This window comes from Rhea americana, unplaced genomic scaffold (assembly GCF_003343005.1).
Source record: "Rhea americana isolate MKP2758 unplaced genomic scaffold, rheAme1 scaffold_34, whole genome shotgun sequence".
Lineage (NCBI taxonomy): Eukaryota > Metazoa > Chordata > Aves > Rheiformes > Rheidae > Rhea > Rhea americana.
This window is the reverse complement of record NW_028186468.1, coordinates 5192931-5217521: the sequence shown is the minus strand read 5'-3', so window position 1 is coordinate 5217521 and position 24591 is coordinate 5192931. Positions and strand designations below refer to the sequence as shown.

At 35.5% G+C, this 24591-nt stretch overlaps 1 protein-coding gene across 1 annotated transcript in view; it reads right to left on the bottom strand.

The window, feature by feature from the left end:
* GPM6A (glycoprotein M6A) overlaps nucleotides 1–22267 on the bottom strand; it is a 41878-nt gene extending 19611 nt beyond the window's left edge. Inside the window, exons 1-3 of the mRNA XM_085311317.1 lie at nucleotides 22140–22267; nucleotides 19053–19256; nucleotides 4168–4324 (exon numbers count right to left, since the gene is read on the bottom strand). Coding sequence (XP_085167443.1) covers nucleotides 4168–4324; nucleotides 19053–19256; nucleotides 22140–22267 — 489 coding nt within the window. The remainder of the gene's footprint in view (nucleotides 1–4167; nucleotides 4325–19052; nucleotides 19257–22139) is intronic.
* Between the last annotated feature and the right edge of the window lie 2324 nt (nucleotides 22268–24591).

Below are 24591 nucleotides of genomic sequence, written 5' to 3'. Positions count from 1 at the left end.
GGAAAAAGGGGAAACGGAAAAAAGGGAAAAAGGAAAAAAGGGAAAAGAAAAAAAGGGAAACGGAAAAAGGGGAAACGGAAAAAGGGGAAACGGAAAAAAGGGAAACGGAAAAAAGGGAAACGGAAAAAAGGGAAACGGAAAAAAGGGAAACGGAAAAAAGGGAAAAGAAAAAAAGGGAAAAGAAAAAAAGGGAAAGAAAGATTTAGATTATTTGAGAATTACACGAAAAAGCGACAAAGGCATGATTCTGGATCAGTAGGCTGATTTTAAAAGCAAAAATAAAACTAAAAGGAGAATCGTGAATATACTTGGAAAACCAAAAAGATAATCACAATCACAGAACTGCTTCACCTAATAAAGATCATCAGGGGTAATAAGAAACCAGTAGAGTAAGTCAGATTTTTTAGAGATATCCAGGATGGATTATATGCAACAGAAAGAATGCCAATATGACAAGTAGTYATTCAAAACTCCAGAGAAAATAATTTCAGCACTTACAATGAAAAAAATGGAAAAGATATGGAAAAAATGTTAAAATAATATAGTCTCTTAGAATGAAAGCTCAACTTGGCCATCTGGTATCATGAGATTGCTTGCTTACTTTGAGTGCAGGAAATAAAAGGCAAGCTTTTACTATTAGCTAAATGCTGTCTGAATGATCATCCCATAAAGTGAGAATTCACTTTTTCTTAGGAAAATAAAATAATGAATAAAGACACATCTTTTCAAGACTGCTAAATACTAGTAACTTTTTCCTACCAAAATTGAAATTCAAAGCCATCCAAGATTGTATTCAGRGCAAAGGTACACATCATTAAGATTTAATTCTATTAAAAGGAAAGCTACATACAAATAGAATTGTTCAGTAATATGTAACAAAATAGGTATGAGGGAAGTAAGTCTTCCATCTTGTACATTAGGTCGCTTTGAACAGGTAATAGCCAGTACTTATCTCATAAATATCTAGCAGTAGCAGTATAAAATACTGAACATAAACTATTTAAAAGCATACAACAAACTGCTACAACCACTCCTACTCTTAAGTGAACTCTGCACAGGCTATGAAGAAACACTCTTCTCATATATGGCACAGCTAGAAACAACATAATGCATTTAAAAGACACAGCAGATAAAATTAGTCCAACCCAGAAGATTTAAGAATCCTTCTGCAGAGCCTTAACATGTACCTTTTAAAACCTAAAATATATAAAAAGGTAAAAGTACCACTGCCAGGATGAAATCTTTATCTAATATTTTCTTTTGAGAAATAATGAACTGCTTTCCTATTTCATAACATAAAATTTTCATAATAGTAAAAATTTTAAAGGAACAAAAAGCCTCAGCTGTGGTTCTTTGTTCATTTTTTATTGACTTAGTAAACAGACATTCTAAGACAAGACAGGAATGAGGTTTTCCACGATCAAGGTAGCTGAACACAAATAGGGCAGTTATTAAATTGTAGATGTACAAACAGTGTCACAGTTAGCTTCAGGCCTCTTTCCCGTTTTTTACTAATCATGCTGTACCACAGTTCCACAATTATCTATAACAGCTTCTTTAATTCTCTGAAAGCATATTCAGGCATTGAAAAATTACTAAAAACACAGCCATCTTTATTTCAACGTGACTAGCACTGTTACACTGCTTTAGTTTTATTTCTCTTCACAGTACATTCCTTCTGAAAATGTCAGTGAGATCTTCACCGCCACTGTCACAGGCCCTCTCTAATGTACAATACAGACAAAATCAGGTTTTTACATAGGTTTTTTGGGACGTAGAGCCATTCTTGTGATTTTAATTTTTCAAAAAGACAAATATCCGGTATACATATTTCTATCAGAATTAAGTTACTGGTAAAAGAAGTCAACTGTCTAAAGTCTCCACGGGGTTAGATTTTAAATCTATGTACAAAAATTAAAAAAAAAAAAAAGAAAGTCTTATACAAAGAAGCTTGCTTGCAGCATGTGGGATGGGCTAGCGCTCTTTAATAGCATTAGCCCAGTTTGGCAATCGTGCATTAYGAAATTTTTTACATCATATTTACGTAGCAGTAGAACCATCTGGACTAGACGCAAGGGTACCAACTATGTTTGAGTTATATCTCTAGTCATCTGTCTGTTAGAATTTATCTCTTCATACTATTGCATGATGTAAAGAACTGAATATATTATAAGTGCATTCAGGCTGAACTGGAGTATCTCCTATTTCCAGATGTGTTTTTGAAACATAGAATGCTACTTTCCTCTAAAGAATTTTAAATCTGAGATAATAAAAGAAACTTGAACAAAAAGGGTATCACAAGTTTTAATTGACAAAATGCTATATATTGTCTTACTCTCAAATTTCTAGTGTGTAGAAACAAAAGCCAGAATAATAACTCAAATTAGCTGCAGCCATTTGCATAGTATTCCTGCCGGTCTCACGCAGATCATCAGAATAAGACCAGCAGTCGAACTGCAGAAAGAAAGGGGAGGCTGCTCTGGCAAGGTCCACAGTAAAGAGGAAACATCCACTAACTTTAACAATAATTATAGCAACGTATTTAACTCAAATGGCTTTATGGCTTATTTGTGTTTTGGTCACAAACAGTACATGGCCTTAATCTTAACTGCACAATGTCTATATGAACTGTAGTTTTCTTAAAGTAAAACCACAAACGTTACGAATTACTGATTAGGCAAGCAACACGCTGAAGGAATTCATTTTATGAATCATTAATCATAACAGTGGTATTAACCACTTAACTATTCRTTTCTTCTAGGCGCAGACTATGGAATTACAGCTCTTATTACCAAGGCACCGAGGCTGTGGGCGGATGCAGCATTGCTCATTGTACTGAGGACAAGCGTTTATGGAAACTGCTAAGAAAAATTATGCTCCAGAAAGATTCCTCTTCTATGCAGAATTTGAACTAGCTCCATAGGTTCTAAGTGTATACAGATTAGARATTACTTTTCAAAAGATGAAAGCAGGCAGTGTTGGTATAAATATGCAATCTTTTTTCTTCATTTAAAATGTTTGAAATCTTTGTTTATATATTTATGTAAATGCTTTAAAAACAGTTTTCAGCCAATATCTTGCGATGCCATTCAACAGGGAAAAAAAAAACAATGAGAAAGCAGTATTACTGTGGAACATATTACACTTGTGTGGGGATGGCATATATGCTATATTCCTCAGTTTCCAATGTGTACATTATCTSTGTTCAGTTTACCCTTAAATATCAGGTTTTCCAAAAAATAAGTTTTGATAGCTTTTAGTACCACTGAAGGTGTTCACTGTGGCTTACRCTTGTTCCTAGTGCATAATCTAGTTAATAAATACTGATGTTTGTGGGAGAGTACAGTAAAAAATCCTCCTCTGGATAATATTTAATATATCAGTTATTGTCAGTATAGTCTAAGACTTAGTATACCTTGATACCCAGTTAGCTAGTTAGTTGGGTATGCTCTGTAGTTTATTTTTCATTAGAAAGTTTAAYTTGTTGATACTGATGGTGTTTTCAGAAATATCCAGCTCCAACAGCTACCAAGCGACAAACCACTCACCTAAGATGCAGGAAAATCAAACTCCAACTGATATKGAACAGATACACTCAGAAATCTTAAAATACTTACAGGTCCAAATAGTCAACACTACCAGCATGAGAAACCTGTATTTAAGTCCCAGCACAATTCAGTAACTTTTTGAATCTAGGTTTTCTAAAGTCGYAATGGAATGGCCTCTCCACATCAGAGATAACATAGGAGTAAATAACCATCTGTTTCTCATTTAAAAATAAAACAAACCCTGATGACAGCTCTCAGCTTGTCCCAAAGTGGAATGAGCAGGATTTCTAAAATAAGTAAGAAAAACATTTCTCACATAGCACAGCAGAAGGCTTTGCACGCTTTTGGTCCYGTTGCAAAAAGCTTACACTGCTGAGAGAATAAGCTTTCCCATTCAGCTAATGAAATGTATTTCTTCAAAAATAGTTACTTAGTGATTAAGCAACACAGAGACCGCTTTTAATATTCTACATTTTCCTTTGCTAGGATTTTTAACCACTAGAGTGAACTGTCAGAAAATATTAAAGAAACAAAACCAAAAATAAACTTCATAACTTACTACAAATCTATAAAACATGCTGAAAATGTCTTAAGTACAAACGCTGCCTTATCCACTTACCCAGGCACTGACGCATCTGCCGCAAGTGGTGATTTTGAAATCCCCATAGAGATCCTTGATGGCACCAGTTGTAAAGAATCCCTCCACCATCAGCAAAATGCCATATACAAAGAATGCAGCTGCTACACCATATATCACATACTTGAAGATGTCAATCCTGTACAGGAACAGCAAAAGTTATTTATCCACATAACTGTTTAAATCCAACTCTGAAAAATGAGAGCCTTTAAGCATCAAAGTTTGTACTCTGGAGTTAGCTTAAGTGCTGATGTGCTATAATGATAATTTAAGCTGAGGACAGGAGCGAACTTTGGAATAAAAGAGCACTGATACAAAAAACATAGGGTCATTTAATTTAATAAAATGTAAAAAATAATCTGCATAGGTAAGATGGAACAATTTATCTGAATAATTTGAAAGTAAGTTAATTATCTTTTTTTTTCATCCAGATAAAGTAGAAAGAAGAAAAGAAAAAGGAAGCAAGAATCTGACACATTCCCTGAGTAACACATTATACCCATCATTTAGGTGTCATTTCATTTTAGAAAAGATACTCTGTCACAACCTTCAATAAACCTTTCTACATGTGCAGGTAGTTCTTAAATTGCAGTCTCAATCTCTCTTATCCTCTCCTCACTATAATTTTTTTTYCACTTACACCTCAGTGGGCAAAGTGTCTGACACAGAAGAATAAAAGCATCRTAAGAGACCCAACTTAAAAAGAGACTTCAAACAAGGAATAGGTATTGCTCAAACTATAGCAATAAGGTTGGCTCATCAGGTGCTGCTCTACGGCAGGGCTTTGGGACCACCATTTCATGGAGCCAGGGCTGGTCCCAGTGTGACCAGCCCTGGAAGGCCCATGGTTGCACACACAGTTTCTTGGGCCATCCCGTGGCCCAGCAGTGTCTGGAAGCTTGACCGTGCCAAAAGGAGGCTCTGCCTGTTCCTGAGTGATCCTCTCGCCCAGAGGTCATGACAAGACCCTAGGATGGCAGTTCCTTTAGAGATAAGGATTAATACCCCTATTTTTATGAGAAGAAATAATTAACAGTACAGTTTCTTTAGGATCATACTTTTAAATTTCACTCAAGAGATATCTCTTAGTATATGTTTTACAAGTCCCAAAAGTTCATTAAAATATCTTTTAATTTGAATGGTTTTCAAGGGATTCAAACTCAGATTCAACTGCACAGTTAGCATTTCAGATATATTCAATATATCTGAATATATATTGAATTCAGACATACTGTGCAACTACARCTTTGCTGAATGTATGTTAAGCTTGCTTTGAACAGGGTCACAAAAACGCACTTAAACTTATGACCAGATGGGGAGAAAACAAGTATAATAAATGAACTCTGTTGGCATCTATTAGAATATTTTTCACAAGGTGCAACTGAAAGGTTCTGGAAATGMGACAGGATAGGATTTTCCTAACTCATTCCAGTAACAATAACAACAAAAGTCTTAACCTTTTCCATATTACTTTTTCTTTCATAGCCAAGTGAAAACTAGGATAAGTTGACATTTCTACGAAATAGACACATGAGCTGTTCGGGATGCACACATCATTTTAGTGCTGTAAACAGTATTAGACACTGAAGATGCAAAGATGAAATTTATTTCAATAATTGCAGATTACATTGTAAAAATTCCATTTTCCTGCTTTTATAGTAATTCAGCCAACGYAACATTGTTTTAACAGAAAAATCAAATTATGTGTTTTTGAGCCTTTCTTGACTTTATTGATGAAAACGAACTTACGATAGGAAACAAACAGATAGTGATCCTATGAGTATGCCATAGGATCTATTCCAGCTCCTACATTATACACCTTATAAAAGTGAGACATCCACCAGTGGCTGGAGCATGGGAGTTCTGCCAGCAGCAGCTCCTCGCAGACCTCAGTGTGCTCAGCCCAGTAGAAATTACAAGCTGTCATAGACCTAGAGGGATTAAGGCATTTAGAAGGTCCAGAGACTATTTCAGCCCTTGCAACAGCTCTTTAAACCATCTGGGCCGAGCCTCCCACTGAGCTGCTCGTATCCAAAAGCGTACCAAAATTTCGTTCCTGGGTTTTTCTCTCAGGCTTATGTGTAACTAAAGGAATAACTGTCTTCTAAGTCTGGAAAATACAAATAATTATAAAGAAAATACATCACATTATTAAGGAAAATAATTATAAGGAAAATAATTATAAGGAAAATAATTTCAAGGAAAATACAAATAATTATACACTAACCAAATATAGAAATCAATTTCTTCCTCACACACTTCCTACAAAGAGAAATAGTAAAATCTCTACTGATTTGATTATATGATATGAAATAGCCAGACTTATTCCAAGGAGGAGAGATCCGATATGATGCAAAGAGCAAAAAATAAATGAAAATCGTGAAACCATCATTCACTACCGCTTTAAAAGTCAAATGGAATTGTATTGAAATGCAACTACTAGGATTGCTATACTTAAAACAAATTACAACATTAACATTTCATCATACATACTTCTGAAAACTGTTGGTTTTAGATTATTCTAATCTAATCTAATAAAGTTCATATAAACTTTGATCTCTCAGTGAAATTATAACAGATAATAAAATGTAGGCCGTGTAAAATGGAGATGCCATTCTTTAAAAATGAAATCTGATTCTTGGTGCATGAGCTCAGGGAGATTAATGGCCATCTGTGTTGCCATGAAGTCTCAGATGCTGAGGAGAGAGGAGCAGAGCAGCCAGGGAGGCAGGGCAAGGCAGGAGGGGTGAGGAACAGGAGCCAAGGGGTGAGCTGAGCAGGGACAAAGCGGAGGACCAAGTGGGGCTAGCGCTTGCCCGGAGCAGGTGAAAAGGCAGTGGCTAAGCAGTAAAGGAAGCAGAGACAAAAAGACCTGTAAAGATATATTTTGTGCCTCCGGCAGGATTTGAAAGATATACAATAGGGGAAGACTAAAGCTGCTCTAAATCAGAAGAATAAAAAGAATGACTACATAAGACAGGAGTCCTATGGATATAGGACGATGCATATATAAYGATATAATTAAAATCTTGAAGCCTTTGTATAAAAGGACAGTGAATCAAGTTCGCAAAGGCAGTCTTGATTTTAACAAATTCAAGTCAATYATTCAATCCTTAAGCACTAACATAGGTTGCTGGATATACAAGCTTATGTGAACACRTATATACAGAACGTAGTTTTATATAAGCCTATATATACACACAAACACTCATATGCAATWTTATAATAAACTGAATGAGTATCTAAAAGTAAATTTAATGTGAAAAAATCTTGAAATTAGTTAAAATATTTTTTATAGAATAATATAAAGTGTATTTTCTATACTTAATCTAGTAGAAGCTTTATGGGTTCCAGGTCAGATTTTTTTCACAATATTATGTTCAGAAATCTTACAAATACAAACATAAATTTAACTCTCTTTTCAACAGGTTTTTGATTTAAACCAAACAGATCTGAGTACAGAGTTTCAATTTTTACTGTTTCCCTACTGGTGGTCATTAAGTATTTCATATTAAGCAGACTTCCTAATATATTAGGAATACATTAATCTGTATCTGGAGTCTATCCAACACGATAAATATGAAAATAGCTCTAGAGGAAACACTTTCTTCCCCGTACAGAAGTCATTGATGGAAGCTGCCAGTGCTAACACCTTAAAAGAACAAAAYGGCTGTAGCTGAGAACAGAGTAGAYTTTCCCAGCAGAAACAAGTCAAAGGTGGCTGAAAACATTTTTAGTGAGCCACATCTTTGTTGCAGATTTCCTACTGTGTGGTACTTTGGCAAATTCAAGGATAAAAATTTCACAGCAAGTAAACTCAAACTGCTGCACGATCGTGTCTATGCGGAGCAGGCTTTTGRGAAAAGAGTGCTGTGACAAATGAAGCATCGTACTGTGGTTGAGACTCTTGCAGATCAAGYGGGCTCATATTAATTATTTCACACTCTTTCAAAAGTACTTCAATATTCAATCAAAAAGTTAGTGAAATAATCCTGGAAGGTCCAGTGGTTCTTYGGTGAAAAAAATACTTAAGTTTAAAATGAAACATGTTTGCTAAGCTGAAGAGGACTCCTCAGATGTCCACAAAAACATCTTATCTCAGCATCTTACCTGGGTAAGGCGGGTGTGCACAGATAGGAAAGGATATACCTATTTGCTTATGAAGCAGAAAATCAAAATTGGCTGCTCTGACTGGAAATAYCTGAGTACTCACAGGATATACACAAAAATATTAGGATCAAAATAATCTATTTGGATTACCTGGTATGTCTTCCAGCGTAATAAAAAACACAGAGCACCATTGAGCTCCTTGTGCACAAACATAGATACGCTAGATTAATCTAACATCTCAGCAGTTAAATTAGAGTCTTATTAACTACCCTTAAAAAATTGCTAATCATTCTCAAAAAAACGATAAAAGCTTAACCACACAAAACACGAGTCCAGAGTGAGCGAGAATGTTCACCTAAATTAGCTTTACTCACTCAGAATTAAACCATTCAACCATCTGGCTTTGGAAAGAATAAAACAGGCTGTCTACAACTGTGGGATACTATCTGCAAATTCTCTAAACTGTCTTTCTTTCCCTTTTCCCTTTTCTTTCTCATGAGACTTTTCTAGAACAAATTATTGTGTTCTTGGGAGGAACAAACATCATAAATTTTTGCAAAAATCTCCACTCTTCTGGCTACAGATGCTGATCACTTGCTGTGGTTTTAATATTTTGAGAGGGGAAAGAGGATACAAACAACAGATCTTCTGCTTGATATTTGTAAGAAAACATTTTGCCACTACTCAAGCTCCTAGCGTTACGTTTTAGCTTCTACAAACTATGTCTGGAAGTAATAAAGTTCTGGGCTTGAGAAGCTAATGCTTGTCTGGTGTATACCGGTACTGTTCCATAATAAGTGGATTTACTAGCGCAACGGATCAACCAAGAAAAATGGTCAATATTGACCTTCTATATCTTTTACTGTGTCCTAAAAGGAATTATAAATTGTAGGAACTCTGAGGCAATTACACTRTTCAGTCTAATCATGGTACACTTTGTACCCTCATTGCCAAAGATGAGTATCCAACTGGTGCACGCCAATACATATTCTTCTRTCATAATGACTTGATATTGCTTTTGAACAATCAACATTCTAGTTAAAGATTTTTTTCTTTAATTTGGTTGAAAAATGAACTTATTTGCAATGAACAAGAACAAAAAAAAATCCATTGATTTGTCCTGTGAAACTTGATTCTCATGCTGTGCAGAAAACCTTTGCATTCGAATAATGGGTGTGCATATTTCAGCATGAGCAGGAGATAAAAGTTTAATATTACAGTGGTTCTGGTTGGTCTAGTTCATGAGTACTCTAGGTTTTACTGTGAAATTGGTTTTTCAGCATTTATAATTCTAGCTCTATTTTCTCTCCCTGGATTTTTAACTTAACTTCCCCAAATATAGATAATGGCATTCAGAGATGACAGGTGCCGAACAGCACACATTTGAAAACAAATTCTACCTGTACTCTCTGAAGTATTCAGAGAGTAGATTCAGTCAAACGCACCTATTTCCCAGCAGAGCAAAAAAGAATAAGGCAAATAAAAYAGCTGCCAAAGATACTAAACATAGTACAATTCCTACTTAAAAAATGCAGCTATAGCTGGCATAGACTGTTTAGGAAAAGGAGCACTGAATGTAACTTTTCCCCTTGGCRGAGGTCAGATTTGCTGGGAATGCAGAGCATACAGTCCAGGAGCCAGGCTTTTTCATTTTTTCATGTATTCAGTCACTAGAAACTTTGACTAGTTGACACTCACCTTGAGAATGCACAGCCACGTCCGTCACTCTGTAAGAGAGCAGTACTGGCCTTTGGGATGATCCCTTTCGCCTCTCAGGGACTGATCCCAAGAGATGTTAAAAGAGAGGATTACTGCCTGCCACCTCCAGCTATCTCAAGTTTGCAGGAATAGTTTTTCAAATGTATTTTTTGAAGAGAGACAAGATATAAGGCCTGTTTGTAAGCAAGAAGGTTGGTACAGAGTCTGCATAGCTCTGCCCGTGGAAATGTCTAAAAAAGGTTCTCAGGCTGTGCTGTACACCAGCTGTGAACAGTTTCCTACAGTAAGCTCCTGATGTTACTCACTTAAACAGCTTTAGCAAGCTGTTGGTGCCATGAAGCACAGGGAAATTGTTAGCAAAAGGAGGTGACAGCAACATTATGTATCACCTCTGGGATTCAGATTTGGGTAGAGAAAAAGCAAAGACAGATTTGAGAAGAAAAACATACAATCAACAGGAGAAAATGAGGCTTTATTAATAATCATACACCATCTGCAAAGCAAGACTACAGAATAAAAAAGGTAAAAGACACTAAAACATTCTGAGTGTGGAGAAGAAAAAAGGGAAGCTAATAAGAAAATGTCAGCAAAGCTTCAGAGATTAGGGTAATACAGAGTCTAAACTTCTAATATACAGGTGGGATGTGAACAAAATTGAAGTACAGAATGCTCAGTTAAAGTTTCCAGGGAAAGAAGGACCAAAGGAGAAAGGATTAACACAGACAAAGAGGATAAGAGCAATGACGATCTTAAAAGCATTTTTTGATTAAAATAGAAATAAGAAGTATTGTAAAGAAAATAGCTTGAGTGACATATCTTTTGGTTCTCTATTTCTGCAAGAAATTTTGTATAGAATCATATCAAATTGCCTGGTTAGAGCTAAAGCCAATATAATTTGCAGGATAATGTACTATTCTATACAGGGATCCAGAATTCAACCCTAAGTATCATTTTCTAAAAGTTTGATGGTTGTTTCTTTTCTAGGAAAGGCACAGCTGACTGGTATTTCACGGAGCACCTCAAGAATCAGTACAGAATTTGCAATCTAACCGAAGAGGAATAAGAATAGCCTAAGCTACACTTCTTTTCTCTGAATATTGCAACGTTCTAGGAACAGGAAAGAATCTAGCATAAACATTTATTTAAATGTGGCTTGTCTGTGTCCAAAACACATAATTGTGACTATGACAAATGGATGAGGGTCCCTCTCATAAAGCTATTTCTGACAACCTAGCCTTGTTCTGTCTTCTCATCTCTACTAACAACCACTTTCTTAGAAACATTTTTTAAAGATAATTCCAGAACAAATCTAGAACCCTTTTTTCCTGCAGAAGGCCAAAAATACATTGGAATTAACACACAGTATTGGGCAGACGTTTAGCAAAATTACATGATGGTATCGTGCATGGTGGATACTGAATTCCCAGTAAACTTTCCTTAGCAACATGTAGTAGGAAGACTAGGGCAAAAACACACCATAAGATTTGTGAACATTTCATTACCACAAACACAAGCTTGGAGTCATGCCCACAGCACAGGAGTGAATTTATACCGAAACTCCTAAATGGGATGGTAGTACTTAATTTTACTCCTTTTAGATCCTATAGGGAAAGGTAAGTTACCTGCTGTACGGTATATGAAGCAAGATTTAGCAATATACAGATTACAAAGGAATATATGTTTTCCATTTTACACGTGTAACACTGTATTAAGTCAACTAAATCTAAAAGGAAATATGGAACTTGAAAGAGAGAGAGAAAAAAATTCATATGAAGATGAACTACCTGCTGAGAAAGGTCTCTTGCAAATGTTTCAAATCACAGGCACAGAGCAATTAGAATCAATCTAAAATTCCACATAGCCAGGAACGATAATGTAATACAGCTGTCTGCCTAAAAGTGGTGGATTTTATTTGCACAGACAAAGACCAAAATATTCTATATTTAACATCTTTCTACTGTTATTCACAGGCACTGATATGAATTTCCTTATTTAGTTATTTCATCAAATGAGAACTACATTTTTGCAAGTACTTCCCAAATCCAATTTTACTTATATAGATACTTACTGGTTTTGCTTTTATCAAATACAGAACACTAGACTACATAATAAAACTGACTGTGTTGTAAAGGTGACTTTTCATCACTGTATAATCTTGCAAAGGCCATATTCTGGCATATTTTGTCAGATCTGGTGCAGTTACTAAATAATACCAGATCTGGTATATACTCCGCATATAATCTCTAATATGTTATTTTTGTCCAGCGTTACTTTAGATGTGTTACTGCACCACTCCACTGAAAAAGAAACCGTCTTTCCTGGGTAAGCTGTGTTTTTTAAAATGAAAAAATGCATACCAATAGCATTGTGCTTTCTCTGGGGGGTTCCTATCACTAACAAGATACCTGGACGATGTAGTAGGCCTTCTTTGCAGGGATAATTTCCTTCTTATACATGCAGCTGGAATCCAGGCACAGGCACCCAAGAAGCATTAATAATGGGAACTCTCATCTGCCTAGTTAGCAGCCTCTTTTTTATGACAGATCTCAGTGAATGAACCTTTAACTTTACAGCAGTAGGGATTATGGTTTCATCCCCATTAGTGTTTTGGCTCAGGAATGGATTTTTTTTTTTTTTTTTTTTTTTTTTTTAAGTGAATACCTCCGCTGTCTCTGCTTGTTGGGATTTGGTTCACATCATGCCTCAGAGTACCCGACATGGTTCCTTTCCAGTTAAACTAAATGAGAAGTATGCTGCAGGAGTGCACCAACTGCACTCCAGCCACTAATGGATGCTCAGTCCATTGTAGCAGATGAGCTAACCCAAAATAAATCCCTAAAATGTGTACTGTGTGAACAGCGAATCATTAACACCAAGTATTTATGTCTACAGACCTGTTTCTATTGCCCTACTCTATAATATATATGCAGCCATATGACTCCTCCACTTAACTCTAGAATACATCTTCAGAGCTTGCATCTCAAAATACAGTAGATTCTCTGTGCATTTTGAGAAAAGGTTTGAGTAAGACAGTTCTTCTCATCCCACTGTCACCCATTTGTTTTAGGAACTTACATTATACAGTGACTCAATACATTTATAAAGCACCAGGGGTTTACTTCAGATTGTCCTACTGGTGCAGGATGATTATCAATTTATGCAGCATGCACAGTGGACACACAGTATCACATACCAAGATAAAAATTTCTATAATACTTACGTGAAATAAGATTAACTGAAAATGTTTTGCTATCACTGGAGAACTTACAAATCACAAATTTATCAAGGTACTAAAGCACAGGGGTTTTAAGGAGAGTTTCTAAGCAATGCATTTGCAAAATATAATATTTTTCTTGATGTTTATATGCACATAATTACTTTAAGATATTTTTAGAGGTAGCAGGTTGATCAAATACAGCATTAAAATCTAAAACCAAATATTCTTATAAACAAGTATACTTTAAAAATATTTATTGTTGATATCAAACTACCTTGTTAGTTTGGTATAGGCAAATTGAGTATATCACCAGTATATACTGTATATAGCCAGTATATCACCTTTTTCCTCTCTCTTCTTATTCTTGAGGTTCAGATTGCTGAATCAATGTCCAGATGAATCTTTTACTTAAAGAACCATCTGGTAAGGCTCTTTATGATGGCTGTTGGTTCCAAACCTACTACAACATGGCCCCACATAAGCTAGTAATTACTTATCCTGACACAGTGCTTCCCATATTTTGCTTAATAAAAACAAGGTTTAGGACATTAATTCAAATTAATAGAATGCTAAGCTTTCATAAAAGAAAAAACATATAGGGAAAAACAGATTACTACGATTGCATACTAAGTGGATTATTAAAATAGAAATGTCATATGGTCCAATAAAAATACTTATAGTTTTATTAGTTTATAAGAGCTAGCCTTTATTATAGATACCTTTCACAGTCACACATTAATATCAATAGCAATGTAACAATGTTAATAAAATATTAATTTTAGTGGAACTGATGTTTAACTTATGATACCTCCAAGGTCAACAAAAACAAACAAACGGAAGAGGAAAATTGCATCCATTCACCTACTTCTCAAAATATTGTTTTCAAACACTGTAAGGTAGAATTAAAAAAATTATAGGAGTGTTCTTCTGTTTTTCCAAAAAGAATCACAGAATGGTTGAGGTTGGAAGGGACCTCTGGGGATCACTTAGTCCAGCTTCCCCCTGTACAGTGGAGCATCTCTAGCATTTCCAGCAGTGAACATGATGACAACAGATTTACAAATTGTAACTTCATTTAGTTTTCTATTTGGTATCACACCTTTAAAAAGAAGTGAATGTACAATGACCTAAATTAGCTTTGACTGTAGCACGTAAATGTTGTTAATCTTTCTTTCAGGAAGGTTTCCTCATTTTATACTCTTAAACGTGATTCCCTTGTTTCATGGCCTATATTTCACAAGCAAATGACAGATGGCACTAACTGGCCTTGCATACTAGAAAGAATGAACTGCAAAAGGATGCTGCTGGGAAATACACCAACCATGTACCTTGTGCTGCTGATTGCCTGAAAACCCTCTTCTGGAATATGTTCCAAACACTATGAAAGTAAAAAATTTTGAGCTCACACAATATATGTTCAACACTCAGCCATCTATTTCGACTAACTTTGGAATCTTGTCAAAGTTGGTGATTAAGTGAACCTATTTATACTCACTACTTTACAGATTCACTGTATGCTGCAATTTATTAATTAAGTTATTAAAAGACTGCCTGACTACCACATCCACCTCAAGCAGACTACAGAGCTGCTAAAGTGACAAAGTGGGCAACAGAAAACATCAACCTCTTACAGTTAAAATAGCATAAAGCCAATTTTTCTCAGAATAATTTTAACAACCGTTCATTTTTTTTGAATTCTTCTGAATCACGGGGAACTAACACAAGCACCCTACGTCCACTGAAAGAATCCACATCCCAAATACAGCTCATGACTCTTCTGTATGGTTAATCCCCCAAACATGCATTTCTTCACATGGGAAAAGAAAAAGAATACACAGAACAGTGATAAAAGTGAAGTCATCTGGGAGTATGTGAAATGAAGTTTCACAGAAATTATTCAGAAAGCAATATATTTAGCAGTCAGTCCTGATAAAAAYGTCACCCATTGACAATTCATAATGGGTTTTATAATCATCCAGTTTATTAAAGATTTATAGATTTAGGAACAACTGTGTAAAGACAGAGGAGTCCACAGTATTCAGCTTTGTTACTGAGGTGCTCTCTCCATAATGAATACTTGCTTGTTTAGTATGTGTTCTGATGCATTGAGACACATTTGAACTATTTTAGCTTCCAAGATTTTATAATATCTGTTTTTTTCCTGTGCCACCCTGAAGAAATTCAAATTGAGCTGTAATCCAATAGTTTTAAACAAAATCCTTTTAAACAAAACATTGTTACTTTTCAGAGAACCTATTGTTATTTAGCACCATGTTACAGATTGGTTTTGTTTTGTCCAGAACAAGCTCTTTGCTATAAAAGCATTATCTTATTCCATCCAGCCTCTCTCCGGGATATCTCCTGTACTCTAGAATTACTAATGGTGATCATTCTATACGTTTGCTTAGAAAGAAAATAATAAGTTTGAGTAAATTAGTTTATATATTTAAGGAATTTTAACATCAGCTGCAAATTTTATTCTTCCTTTTGTATATCAAAATATACTACTGTATACTAATGTATACAAAATGCTATTAGTATTTGCAAAACAGATGTGAGTGTTTGTTAGGAACGGCAGTTGGTATGTATTACTTGAATTCAAACAATAACCCAGAGAACTGGAACCAGAATCTACGTTTGCTCTGCCAAATTAACTCTTTTGCTCCTCTTCTGTCCCATGGATCTGGCACTCTTGGTTGAACATCTGACTACGGCGTGGTGGAGCAGGGACTGTCAGCTCCGACTGGGCTGAGATGGGGGCTTGCGGCTAGGGGGTCTTGTGGGGGGGAGACAGGGAGTGCTGGTGGTGCTGCTGTAACATGTGTTTTCTCAATGGCTTTCTCAGATTCAGGTACCTTGGCTTTTCTTTTTAGGCACATAAAGGGTGGTTCGGATCCCCTTTACGCCCTGGAGAGAAGTGATACCTTCTCTGTAGACGTCCACTTCTCCTTTTAAATTGCATTGAGAAGCTATATTGGCAAAGCTAAAGCATGAAGGATGAGTTGTATTGTTTCAGTTCTGAACAAGTACACATATGGGCACAGCTAAAAAAGCCCTTATCTCCTACTGTCTATATAAATAGTTCTTAGAGATTGATTTTTAGACTGAATGACATTTGAAACCCACTATGATGATAATAATATAGACAGAAACCATAAGCATGATTAAATGGAGTTTAACGCACTGCAGTCCATTACAGAATTTGCCTAACATATTTATCACTAATGGACAGACTCCAGGTTAGTCTGAGGCACTTTAGAGCATTAGAAGTATTAAAAGCCAGAAGCTCTTAAATAACTTTAAAAGTATAATATAATGGGGCACGTTGTTATGCTCTTTTTAATTATTATATGTAATCAGAACATTAAACCGATATATTTAACTTCCATTTAACTATGTATGATTTTGAGAATGTAGATATCACATGGTGTGTTTCTATTCACATAATTTTTTTGCCTTTTTGACTTTCAAAGTAATATTATTTCCACAGGGTGTTTTTACTGCCAACTGTTAATCAAGAGTTGTGACAAAACATCAAGCATAGACTCTCCCTAGAAAAGTATCTTAAAAGGCAGAGTAATATCTACTTAAGCAGGTGCAAAACTGACATGTGCAAATTACTTGAGAACCACACAGTTTATCCAGTTACAGACAATAGCTCATCTGCTTTTAGTCAAAATATTTACTCCCTCTCTCCTTAAAGACTTTACTTTAGAGACATCATTCACAACTGAAGTTAAGTTGAAGTTCCAATCCCAGTAGGTCTGCCAATGAAAGAACTGGCTTTATAAAGTCTTTAGATAAAACAAACAGATGAACAGACCAAAAATCTATGGACAGAGCCAAACAATCAGATGTCGAGAAAAAAAAAAAAAATCACCTTTTCAGTTTCTTAATCATTTCCAGTGAATTATCTGCATTTGAACTATGGCCCTTGACTGATATTTGCACTTAAGCATTTGACAGAGAGAAGCTGGAAAACTTGCTATGAAGAGAAAGCATCGATTTGCGGCTGTTCTGCACTAATGGCTTCCTAGGGACTAATAAAATAAGTTAGAGCCTAATAAAATTCATTCAGGATAACAATGAACCTTAGCTGCCAAGTCAAGTCAGATTCATTATTCTAAGTGACAAGCCAAAAAAGGCAAAGCAGAAGAAACATATTTCCCACCAACCCAGTACAATATTGTACAAGAACATCTAAATTCCTCATGCCTAGGCCAATGAAATTTCAAGCACAGCAGTGGCATACTTATTCAGTATATTCCTCTTGCTGGCTACTAATTCAATAAACAAAACTGCAATGTTCACAAAGCAGCCATAGGAAGGATGGTGATAATACAGCACCACATAAGTCAAGGGATTAAGATTCTGATTCTAGCTACCACTAAAATAGTGGCACCAAGTAAGATCAAACATCTAGCTTTCTCATCTCAAACAGTGAATATAAATGGTGGGCTCAGGAAGAATAAGAATAGGAAAGTCCACAGGATACTTTCTCCCTGCCCTCTTCCAATCTCTGGGACTTTTTAGCTGAGTAGATCTATATGTCATTAGAAACCACCAATAGATTTGTCTTCCATGGACTTACCCAGCCTTCCCTTGAATGCACACACACTTTTGGCATCCATAAAGCACAATTAGTTTCCCAGTGGCAACTGAAGAACCACTTCTTTCTTCTGAACCTGGCTTCCACTAGTTTCCATTGGTATCTCCTACTTTCTCCAAGAGAGAACAATCTAGCCTTTTGTATCTCCTTCACACCATTACAGACCTCTATCACAACACTGCTCAGTCACCCCTTTTCCATAGGGAAGGATCCTTATATATACTTCTAATCACCTTTTTTTCCTTTCTTTGGGACGCCACAGTTCTGGGGACCAAAACTGTATGCAGTATTCATGATATGGATGCAAGATGGATTGATACGGTGGCATAAGTATGTTCTCTGTTTCTCTATGCCTTTCCCAGTAGTTACTGGTATTTGATTCGCTTTTGATCACTACTGAGCACTGAGCTGGCATTTGCGTGGAAGTATTTATCATAAGATGTCTATATTTTGATGAATGACCTCTGGCAGATCACTTCTCCACAAACATTCAAGAAAGAAAAACCTTACAAAAGTGCAGATAGGATTCTTCAGCTTCAGTTAGGAATATTAGTGGCAAAAAGAGGATTTTAGAATCCAAGTACCTAAGGAAATCATGTTACAATGAGACAAGAAAATAGATGTCATTTAGATTAAAGGAGATGCTCAACAAAAGTAATATTGCAGGTTTTCATCATAAAATCTTTCCCAAAATATGTTTTCAGGACTAACAAGGCATGAAACTTCAAACTAGTTGAATTGTAGGAAAGTCAGAGGCAATAAAGTTTTGAAACTTCAAGTCCCATGGTTCTGCATAACATGTCAGTTACCTTCTTATTGTATTTGTTCCCTCAATAATGTTACTTGTCGCACACTCCTGCTTCATCTATTTGARGTATTCAGCAGAAAATTTTGCATATTTTAGCAGAGAAAATTTCACAAGATGTAAGCAGACATGTTGTATGAAATAGATTCATGTATATATGAAGTAATTTTTAGTATTAAAATGCTTATGATAACTACTGGATATTAAATTTTATTACAAATTACTTGTATATAGTAAAATATCAGCTCTGTCAAAATTTTATCTGCTGAGTTTATCTGACATAAAATCATACTTTCCGTGATCTTTATTGCAGCACATTTTCTTGAATCTAATTTATGCCCCACAATTGTCTGCACAATTTTTAAGCAGCTTTAGAAGAAAACAGTTAAAATAAATTAGTAACTTACATGGTAAAGACATCAATAACATCTCCTGCAGATCTTGTCATCTCAAAGTAGGTTTGCAGAATGTTGACAGTTCCTGAAAGCGCTTCATGTCCACAACCACAGAAGAGCGCGACTCCTGCGTACAGCAGGATGGTGGCAATCAAAGACGCATAGGGAATACCCCCCAGGCATTTGATGCAACACTCAAAGCACCCTACAAGAAAGGCAAGTTATGTGTTAATATATTATACCCAGGAAACAAAAAGAAAGTTTTATGTTTTCATTCAGAGCAGGTTACAGTGTCAAACCTAGGTTATACCTCTATTCACAGTTCCTTTTGCTCTGCTATTGGATTCCTGAAGAGAAGCCGGAGTAACAGAAAAAACTGAGAGAAAGTATACAGTTCATTTCCCTCCATCACCACAGGCTTATTCTTTTTTTTTTTTTTTTTTTTTTTTTTTTTTTTTTTTTTAATAAACAAGTGTTTATGCGTCACTCAAATACCTCGCTATACTAGGTGAAAATATACGCTAAAAAGGCACATAATTAGAAACAACTGAAGAAGCTGAATTTCCTCTCAACTTGTTTTACCCTCTGCAATGCTTCCTAATTGAGGCTCATTCTTCTTGAATTGTACCAGACTCATCTTTTGTCCTGCCATCAGAGCCTAGACAGCATCTTAGGGAAGATGAACACGCACAGGGGAAAATTCTGAAGAAATGCACTGACTTAGCAGCCAGAACCTTTATTTTCTCCTAAGCATTACCCGTTTATATCACAAATACAGGATTTGGATAGAAAAGAAGGATAGAAAAAAAGGCGACATATAAATTGTAAAAGTTTATAAAGGCAACAACAAATTAAAAATTAAGTATAGGATGCTCAACAGATACAAGTCAATATATTGTTGCACACTGCAAAAGCTTTAGGTTACTCTACATCACAGAAATACCAGGGATATTTTTAAAGCAAACATATAAAAAGCCTTTCTTTAGATAAAGTATGTCTACACTGCTGAAAGCTAGCAAACTGAAATAGCAGGAGCTGTTTTTCTGCAGCATTGTGGAGCTCCACATGGGCTAATTGTCTATTATATGCAGTATATTCACACTGCTATTCTACTTTACAAACAAAACTACATGTAGGCTCTGCATATAATTTTATATTTTTTTCCTGTGAGTTAGTCAGTTCTTATTTCCTTTAGCCTGATGACCAAAGYAGACATTTCCTCTGTCAGCTCAAACATTAATTTTCTGCTTTTTGTGAATAAATATTAATCTGTTTATTTTTAAAATATCTCTGTATATTTAGCAGCAATTTATAAACATCAAGAATCTCTTGAGAGAATAGTTTCAGCCATTTTCAAATATACACATATTTCAGTTAAATCTCTATTATTATCAATATTATTGAGTTTTTATAAATTTCTATTGAAATTTTATAAATATAGGTATTTTACTATGAAAGGCAGCATTTGAACTGCTGGATGACACATACAAGAATAAATGAAAAAATATACTAATATTTAAATATGTAAAGTACAAGACAAACAGTTTCAAAAGCTGGAGTAATACCAAATATGTATGCCGGTTGTGTCAACAGAAAGGAAGATATAGCTTAAGACTAGTCCTTTCATTTAAGGACAAATTACTGTGTCATAACCATCAGTAAAATGGTTAAAGTAAAATATCAACTTTAAAATGTACAAATGTATAAACCATTACTACATAAATAACATAATATAATAATATAAATGCCTATATAAATATTAGAAAAGAGTTCTTCTACATTCTAAAAGGCATAAAAAATAAAAAATATGTTAGGCATTGAAGAAGAAATATAGGAAAATAGGTAACTGGTTTCAGAGCTTCTCGCAGAATTCCCAGTTGCCCTTCTCAGCACAGAGTAACAGCAGAAGCACGCCTCAGGAGAGGAGTAACACCACACACTTGTCAGCAGTGCGTGAAATAGTAAAAAGAGGAGGGAAGATGATGCTAGAGTGATAATGGGAGCAATATACTTGGCGCCATAAGGTCAAAGATGGGAAAGTAAGCAAGACCTAAACATTTGCCAGGACATATGGACTGTAAGGAGAATTCTTCATAGTACTGCAATGGCTTGGCGCAGGGAAAAGAAAAAAAATTGTAAAGATTTCTTTTTCACCTTCCGAGACAGAGTGGAAGACAGAAAGCTGAAGAAATGACAAAATAGAAACAAGAATATATCTAAGTAAGGAAACATTAGAATATGCATGGTCTGAATTAGAATAAATCTGATTAAGCTCACATTCATATATTACTTCTGTATTAATACTGCAAATATCATTATCAGGAAAACAGCCACCTATGCACTGCCCACTGAGGCTGCAGCACCTGACCCAGCAGGTCCAGTGAGATCCCTGTGCACTAACTGGCCTCACCAGCTACAGCAAAACCAGTGCCAGTAATRCTGCTCTAGGGTTATCATAGTGAAATAGTGAAATCTAATCAAATAGTATAGCACAGTAAAAAGAGTATAATACAATGAAATAGTGATAGATGTAACAACGCACAATCCAATGAAAAAGTTCTTCAGAAAAAGAATTCTTTCTTAATTGCTTTCATTTCGAAAAAAAACTGGAACAGATTTCTATTTTGTGAACAAGAAATAAAACACTTCTGTTCCTCTCACACATTAAGACTATACATACTCGTAAGTGTCTGAGGAAAAATTTTAATAGTACTATGTTGTATCAACTCAAGACTTCATCACTAATAGAAAAATTGATCAGAAGAAAAATCCCTCCGTTCATATGCAGTTTTCAAATAATCACATGTTCTCAAGGCCTTCCTCAATTATTCACCTCGTCTGTAGATCTGCTGCCTTTCTTCCTATCTCATGAGTAATTCCAGTACTTCCAGYTGTGTTAAACTAAGACAAAAATAAACGAAAGCAGTAAATCAAGACTAAGACTTTTAAATGCATATCACACGCCATTCATACACCACAGAAAGCAATGTGCTGTGRGTAACATTTGCTCCTGCTCTTTTCTTTCAACTGGGCAGAAAGTGAAAAAGGCTGTTTAATAACAGAACAACAGAAATGCTGCCTTAACCAGTACAACATCACCGAGGCACCAGTGCCACGGTGCTGAACCACTGGCCGAGGACGCGACTCGGCGGCGCGGTGTGCAGATCCGCCTCTGGGAGAGGGGCAGGCAGGTCAGTGCTCTCAACACCAGCTGAACCAGACGGCATTCGGCRTCCGCAAGGCAGCCAAACCACAGCCACAGGAAGATAAAGGAGGGGGTTTGCTGCTTTGATGTTTCTTTTCATCTGGAAATACAGCCTTCAACGCTTTTCAAATGGCTCGCTCTGCATAATAAGCCTGTTTAATCTTGTGCAACAGAATTCAGCATTTATTTTACTTATTTTGCGCWTGTTTACCTATGTCTTCCCTCACATTAAAATCTAGATCTGCTGAAATTATTTATTTTTACACGAACTGTATATACAACCTTACGTAAACTATAGGAAGTAACCTAAAATGCATTTCTTCCTTGGAACGTCCAACATGAAGAACAGTGTTGGTCATATCCACGAGCATACATCATTTCAAGAAGAAAATGCAGTCCTGAAATACATGGAAGATTACAAAACAAGGAATAGTATTTTATGTGGATAAAGTTAAACTCCAATTAATTCTATATCTAACTACCAAAAGAGTACACATTAAAGTTGGATTACATATATCCACGTTCCAGTCAGCAAAGATCTCACAGACAACTACAATTTTTATTGTTTATAACAGGAATACTCTTGGTATAGGAATACAGTTCACAAATTCTGCTGTAAAAGGCTTGTAAAGTACTCCTTAGACAGGCTTTGCCTAGATAAATCCACGCACACCTCTTCTATTTTATGCTGYTTTTGGGGTCAAAGCTTTCTAGTATGTTTCTAACTAAAGCAGCCAACCATCATTTGGCTTTATGTGTGCATATAATCTTTTCTCTGCACTAAGGAGACAAATGATTTACAAATTGGAGGAGAAAAATAAATTGTCCTTGTGATTTACATACTAATTATGCACCCAAATTATACCACTAGCATCTTTTCTTTGTTTGGGGGCTAGTGTCATGTGAATTCTTTCTCCTCAGTACAGCTCACGATATGTCACTGAGAAATAAAACAAATGATCCATTTCTGCCTGGTACATAGGAAAAAAAAAAATTCAGGCCCACTTTCAGCCTGTGAAAGTGAAGTTTAAATCAGTGATATCAGAACCAATTTCAGACTGTAATTATGTTATTCTCTTTTATGTACACTGTTAAGAAAACTGATCCATCCCAGAATTCCATGGAGAAATAAAAAAATAAAACATACAGAATATAGTAGGACTCTCCGAGTTCATTTTGTTTCTCCTCTACAAGGCATTTCTGGCTAGAACTTCTATCAGAGTCCAACTGTTACTGTTTAATCACAGATAACTACATACTCATAGCTAAAAAGTACTTCGAAAGAGCATATAACATTTTAATGACTTTTCAATCAAACTTTTTTTCTTAAAGAATTTCCATTTAATATTAGGAGAGAGGACAGCAAAGCCCAAGTAACATGAAAGAGACTACATAGACCTGAAATGGAAAACAAAGTACAAAAGTCTTCCTTGCCTTTCATGCCTAGCTAGGCATGGGTTTTTTTCATATCTAAATTTGAACCACTTGTCACAGAGCTTTCAACTCAAATTCAATACAGTTTTACAAACCATCACGAAACATGTAATTTGTTTGTGGATTTTGCTAAGCAAGCCTCAACTTTATCAAGGGAAGTTACTGTTATGTAACRCTTGAATTAATAAATATACCCATCAAAGCATGCAGCGCTGAACAAGAAGCAATGCAATTTACTCAATCTAGTGCCAAAAAGCCAAGGAATTATTCAACAGGTAGCATGACCTCATGATCTGAAACGGTTCTCCACGGCATTTTACAGACCTATGCCCAAGAAATGCTCAGCAAAACAAATGAACAGTAAGTAGAAGAGATTCCTAGTTGTTGTTTTTTAATATTCTGCTTAGAAAACAGTACCCTGTTTTCAACAGCACCGCATTTCCAAAAGATTTTTAAATAACATCGCAACTTCTAGTAGTTAATTTATGCTTAGAAATGCCCACCTCAGAAATAAAACCTTACTGCACAAAAATAGTAAATACTGGAGTATTGCATTTGAATGCATGAGTCAAGCTCATTATAATTTCCTTCAGCTTTTATATAAAGCATAGAGTAAAAATTCTAGGAATTTCTATTCTGTTCTAGGAATATCTTTTTGACCTCTCCTTGTCTCCATGGCGAAGTAAATTAAACTACATATTTATCGACTATATGTGTGTGTGTTCTGAGCCTCTGAAATCAATTTTACTGATCGATCACAGTCACAAATATAGCAGTTATTCATTCAATGGATACCAGTGTAAGGAATTAAAAAATCATTCTGCTGAATAATGAGGAATATGACTATCACACTGAATTATGAAGAGAATAAACATAGATTGTTATCTTATAGAAATTATATCTGCACTTCCC